The following is a 6000-nucleotide window of genomic DNA, read 5'->3' on the forward strand; positions in this document are numbered from 1 at the left end:
CACTGAGGGTTCAAAAAGCACTTACTTGTCATCTAATTTCTACTGTCCCCAAAGAGCAGTTTGAAAGGATAAGGATTTAACACGTGGACATTCCAATTTGCTTCAGATAAAAAGTTTAAGTGCTTGGTCTGGAGGGTTTAGGGGTTTTTTTTTGGTTCTTTCCAATTTTTAAAAAAGGTAAAAGTAGTTAACATCTACAGTTATTTCTCTTTTGGACAGGCACTGAGGAATGAAATATGAGGCAAGGAATCTAAATTGCTAACTGGCATTAGAAAAGCAGCTTCTCCATAGGTGAAGTAGCAACTTTTCAAAAAGTGTTTTGCATTGTGGTACAAATCTTATTAGTTCCATGAACAGGAATACTAGGCCTAAAGTAGACTCACAAATAATAGCAATCTTTTTGTCTTTTCCTTAAATATTTCTGTTAGCAAACAATGGCATCATAGCATAAGTTGAATGGAAGTTGTGGATCTGGCTTGTCAAATCAATAAACACAATAACATTTCCAGTCAAAACTGCTGCTCCATATTTCATACACATGCTTTGGCTAGACGCCACAGTATAAATGGTACTCTGAGCTCTCACACGAGTAAATTTTTACAATACATTTAGCAAAATGAGGTAAATCAAAGATGGAGTGGCAACAGGCTCATGAAATATCTTTGTTTTGGGTGATGAGCATCAAACCGTTTCAACTGTTGGGAAAGAGTTTGCTACTTTTTGTAAAAGTAGTATGTTTTAACATTTCCTCTTTCCTCTATGCTTTCATGATCATTTACAGAAGAGTTAGCAGCTGTATTTACGTGGGGCTCTATCCTGCACAGGAGTACACAATTAAAGCTACAGATTGTGTGTCTACATTTGCAGAATCTGGTCCCTCACCTTTCATTACTGTTTTTTTAAACTTTAAGCTTTTCTCCCAATTAAAAAGGGGCAGAGGGTGACCAGAGAAATAGACACATGAAAGAAATGTAGTATCCTTTCTATACTACTTTTCCTTTAGTTTCTCCAGGACTATTAAGCAGTGGATGCATATTGATTGACACAACCTATGAGACATCTGGCTCTTTGACATGTTAAAAATCATCCTAAGACAAAGCCTAATGAGAAAGTCATTCCTATTTTTACAATTAAACCTTCTGAAAATGCCAGCTGCATTTACATGTGCAAGTGCGCTTTTTTTCATAAAACAGCAACCTTACAGTCCTCTCAGATCATTTGCCGTGTTTGAGCAGCAGACCGTGCTTAAAAGCACCAGCTTCCTGCTCAGTGTGAGGTTATAACTGGCTTTAGAGTTTTAGTTTTAAGTGTTCCTTGTGAGCAGAAAGCAGCCATTATTACTATCATGATCTTAACTTTCAAAAAAGTCCTAAATGCAGGATGCTTTGCACAACGTAGGACGTCTGTGCCCTTGCCTTCTAAAATACTGTCCAAGAGCCATCCAGAAAGATTTCCTAAGATACAACAAAATGAACAGTTCCCTTATAAATTACAGCTGAGGGGTGACATTGTTGCAACCCTAATTCTATACACCCCACTTTTAAAAGGGAACACACAGCAAAGCTGTCACTTTGCAAAAAAAGAAGTTTGCTGGATGGTGTGACAAAAAAAAGCAAAGCTTCCACTGAAAGCGCCTTCACCATAAAGAAGGAAACTATTTGCCAGGCTTTCATTTGTACAGCAGTTATCTCCTTATACCCCTTGTCCCCTTAGCCCCCACCACCCCCAAACTAAAAGCACTTGGCTAATGTTATGTAAACTTGACAGCTATTACAACCCCGGCACCTTCTTTCTACAAATCCCATGAGCCAACTAGTTGAACTTCGCTTCTGAATGAACCTAGGTGCAGGGGGTTCCCAGACACTGACACCAAGGGGCCACTGCCTGTTTCGCAGAGTGGGTTCCGGTTTTTTTTTACTGCCCTGTTGCTCGCCTCTCAGGCTTTTAAATAACAAGTTCATAATCAGAAAGAAATGGAGCTGGAAGGCACCTCCAGAGGTCATCTAGTCCAACCCCCTGCCCGAGGCAGGATCACCCCTATCCCAACCATCTTGGTCAAATCATTGCTCCCCCAGCTCTGCAAACTTTTGAGACGTCCCATCCAAAGCGACTCCTAGGTCTTTTCTCGGCCGCCTACATAGCAATAGGTGGCTTTAGCTCTTGGTCTAGACAGAGGAGCAAACGCGGTGATCTTCATGGCTATTTTCTTTTTCTAAAAGACGGCCCTCCCCCGGCTTTACAGCCTCTGTAATCTCCCAGGTTTCTTTCACGAAAACTTCCTGCCCTCGCCTGCTTGTCGGTTTTTGTTTTTTTCCGTCCTCCAGAAGAGAAAGCAGCAAGCCCGGCTGGCTGGGATGAGTTTGGGGAGAGGGAGTTAGCATCCCAGCATCACAGCCCCAGGAGGGGCACCCAGTCCCACCCCGGCTGCTGGCAGGACTCAGGTCGGTCCGGCCGCGGCCGGGCGCTGCCCGCCCCCGGGAGGTGCAGGTGCAGGTGCAGGTGTCTCCGGCGGGGCATCCCCGCCCCGCGCGGTCCCGGCGCAGCCCTCGCCCCCTGCCCCGCCAGCGCCAAGACTCGGCGCCGCGCTCCCGCTCGCACTCGCACTCGCGCTCCCGGTCCCGGTCCCGGTCCCGCTCCGACAGGTGCGAGCCCCGGCGGGCGCGGGCGCGGGGCCGCGGTACCTGCTCCGGCCGCGGCGGGCTGCACACAGCGCTCCCAGCACCCCGGTCCCGCTCCATGTGCCGCGGCTCCGGCGCGCAGCGCAGGCAGTGGGGCTGGCGGTCCCTCCCCTCGCCACTCCACTTCCTCATTCCAGTGCAGCATCGCGGCTCTGGCCTGCGCCGGGCATGCCGGCTCCCCCCGCGCCTCGCCCGGCCCGGGCTTTTTGCCTTTAAAGCCAGCCCGAGACGCAGGGGCTGGCACATGACGGCAACACCCCCTCGGGCTGGCTGTGGGCGCCGGCCGGCCGGCGGGAGCTGGTGCGTGCCCCCCTCCCCTCACAGCTCCTCAGCCCCACCCGGCTCTGCCCCTCTCAAGGAAAGGGGTGCTGGGAGGTAGCAAAGCCCACCCACAAGTGAGCCCCCAAACCAGCTCGGCCCTCAAGGCAAAATGCCAGGCCGGTGCCTGGAAGGGAACGGAGGAACTGTCCCGCTCAGGCCCAAAGACCACAGCTGCACCCAAGAAAACAGGTGCTGGGAGGCAGCAAAGCCCATCCCATAAGTTAGCCACCAACACCAGCTCAGCCCTCAAAGCAAAATGCCAGCCTGGACGGCCCAGAGAGGAATGCAGCCACTGCTGCTCTCATGGGTGCCAAAGGTACACCTGCTCCCAAGGAAAGGGGTGCTGTGAGGTGGCGAAGCCCATCCCACAAGTTAGCCCTCAAACCAGCTCAGCCCTCAAGGCAAAATGTCAGCCTGGTCCCCAGAGGGAAATGGGGCAACTGCTCCCCTCATGGGTGCCAAAGGCCACAACTGCTCCCAAGAAAAGGGGTGCTGGGAGGCAGCAAAGCCTGTCCCACAAGTTAGCTGCCAAACCAGCTCAGTTTTCAAAGGAAAATGCCAGCCCAGGATGGATGCCAAGGCAAAGCAGCTACCTCTTAAGACAGCCTCTCAGTAGCATCTCTACTGAAAGGAAAGACTGCTTATGTCTCAACAACCTGACCCTTCATCGTGAAAGAAGGATGAGTACTGTTCAGACAAGCCCCTGAATTAAATGTTTGCCAGAGTGGGACTTGCCCTGGCTTTTCTGGGCCAGGTAGAAAAGTGAGTATGAGAGGCAAGCCTGGAACCTATATCTCCCAGGTTTCACTCCAGGGCCTCGAATGGAATGGCGTGTGCAACAAGTCAAGCACCCACATAAGGGTGTGCAGGGACTGGACTGTTGTTCTTGGCATGCCTCCGTTCCCCATCTATAAAAGTACTGCGTCCCTTCTGCCTCTGCCCTCATGCTACAAAGCACTAGCACACATGTAACTTTGTACACCTGAGCAGCCTTGTTGACTGGAAGGGGTCACTCATAGGTATAAAAAGTGTTTAATATTTGCACCATCAAGTCAAGTTGGAAGATCTTTGAACAGAAACTGCTGCGTTTGTACAGTACCTAGCACAGTAGCTCTGGAACTTCACAATACCTATAATAATAATGAGGTTAGAGAGTTAGTTAGCTGTATTAGTCTAAAGTCAGGCAGATGCTAGGATGGGATGGCACCTTGGAGCTAAGTGGTTCAGGGAGGCATAAGCAACAACCAGCTTGATTGTAGTATCTAACAGTAGGTTCTTGCCTACAAAAGCTTATGCCTGTCTTGAACCAGTTATTTGCTAATGTGCCACCTTGCCTGACCTCCAATCAGTAATAAGGTTATAACTAAGGTTTCTAAGATGTATAAAACTCTCATCTCTCTCCAGGAAATGTTGCAAATACAATTGACTTATACTTCCCAAAGCAGGATGTTAGTTATGCCTGAGAGCAAGTATTTTAGAACCGTACCTGATGTTCATGATATTTTTAAAGGAGAGATTTGTTGCTGCGTAACTATGAAAGCATTGGCATTTCCCTTTATGAACCCTTGTTTTTAGGGATTGGTACATAGGCCACATGGATTGGTTGTGGGCTGAGATATGAATCCAAATTCTCCTATCAGCTATGCTATCATCCACACGTGCCTTACAGGGGTGGCACACACGTAGCAGAGCTTGGAAGGCTTGGCTGGAAAGATTTCACCCGTGCATTAAAAGGGAAAAAACCACTCTCAATACATTGATAGTGCCATTTATCACAGGACAAGCAATAAGTAATTCAGTTTCATGAGGCTTCAGTATGGGCTGGAAATGTATGCAGGGAGCACTCTGCTCACTGCTGGGATGGAAAGTGGAAGCTGGTTAAGCAGCTCAGAGAAGTGCTCTGCTACATCGATTGAAGTGGATATTTTGAAGTAGAGGAGTTGTGGTTTCAAAGGGGAGTTTTTTGTGCGCCTCTAAGCTTCATTATTTTTAAATAAAATTTTGCAGGCCAGCGGTTCATAGTTGTGCACTAGTTTAGAGGTATTTAAAAGGAAAAGCCATTTACAAAGACTGTGTGTAAGCACATTGCACACCTTTTCTCCCCAGATTTCACATAAGAAATTGTAGGGTCAGAATCAGCTGGCTACAGACATGTGACATCTATTTGCAGGTGGTCAGCAAGATGCTAGGGACCTTCCACACATCAGCACATGGAACACATTAGGTTCTGCTTGCACTCTTCAAATCTGTTGTGATTACAGCTGATGTAGACAGACTGGAGCTAGCTTTAAGCTCCCTAGTTTGGGCACTGCCACTGGGCCAGCAATGTAGCCAAGCCAGCATGGAGCTCAAATTGGGCCAACTGCCCATTCATCCATGCCTCATCCTGGCAGGTTTTGCAGCCTGCTTTGAGCTCTGTGCTGTTAACAACACCTGAGCTAGCTTGTTTAAACCTCAGGTATGTCTACATGACCTACAGCCACTGTAACCAACTACTCTCTTGGGGTCTGGTGCTGCATTGACTTCACTGGGAATCTTACATCAGTAAAACTGGGTTGCAATGAATGCAAAATATTGACAGGAAGGAGCTTATCTATCTTTGGGAGTTGGTCCAAGAGATTTCCCCTTTGCTGTCAGTTCTACAGTGGGAGCATTTTAACTGTTTCACTATGAATATTTCCAGTCAGATTAATTCTTGATTACAGAACATATGTAAGAATATAAGAATTCAAGAATTGCCATTTACTGGGTCAGACCACAGGTCCGGGGGGGGTCAGCCTGGGGCTCTGTGGCACTGGGCAGTGGAGAGGCTGGCTGGGACATGAGGGTGCTACAGTGCAACATTAAACAGCAGAAACCCCCCACACTGTAGCACCTTTATGCCCCAGTCACAATCTACACACACGTTTGAGCACACATAACTCCACTGTAAGCTAGTACTTGTTCCAGACAGTACTATCCTGTAGAAAAGTTAGCTTACTGCTCCCCAATATGGCTGCAT

The 6000-nt window shown here is 48.1% G+C and overlaps 1 protein-coding gene across 4 annotated transcripts in view; it reads right to left on the reverse strand.

Annotated features, from left to right (window-relative positions):
- IKZF1 (IKAROS family zinc finger 1) overlaps positions 1-2853 on the reverse strand; it is a 79711-nt gene extending 76858 nt beyond the window's left edge. For all 4 annotated transcript variants that reach the window (XM_090049677.1, XM_090049676.1, XM_090049674.1 and 1 more), the window contains exon 1: positions 2682-2853. In XM_090049677.1, coding sequence (XP_089905803.1) covers positions 2682-2823 — 142 coding nt within the window. In that variant the 5' untranslated portion in view covers positions 2824-2853. The remainder of the gene's footprint in view (positions 1-2681) is intronic.
- Between the last annotated feature and the right edge of the window lie 3147 nt (positions 2854-6000).

This window comes from Crocodylus siamensis, chromosome 5, assembly GCF_052110815.1.
Source record: "Crocodylus siamensis isolate JL-2025a chromosome 5, ASM5211081v1, whole genome shotgun sequence".
Classification (NCBI taxonomy): Eukaryota; Metazoa; Chordata; order Crocodylia; family Crocodylidae; genus Crocodylus; species Crocodylus siamensis.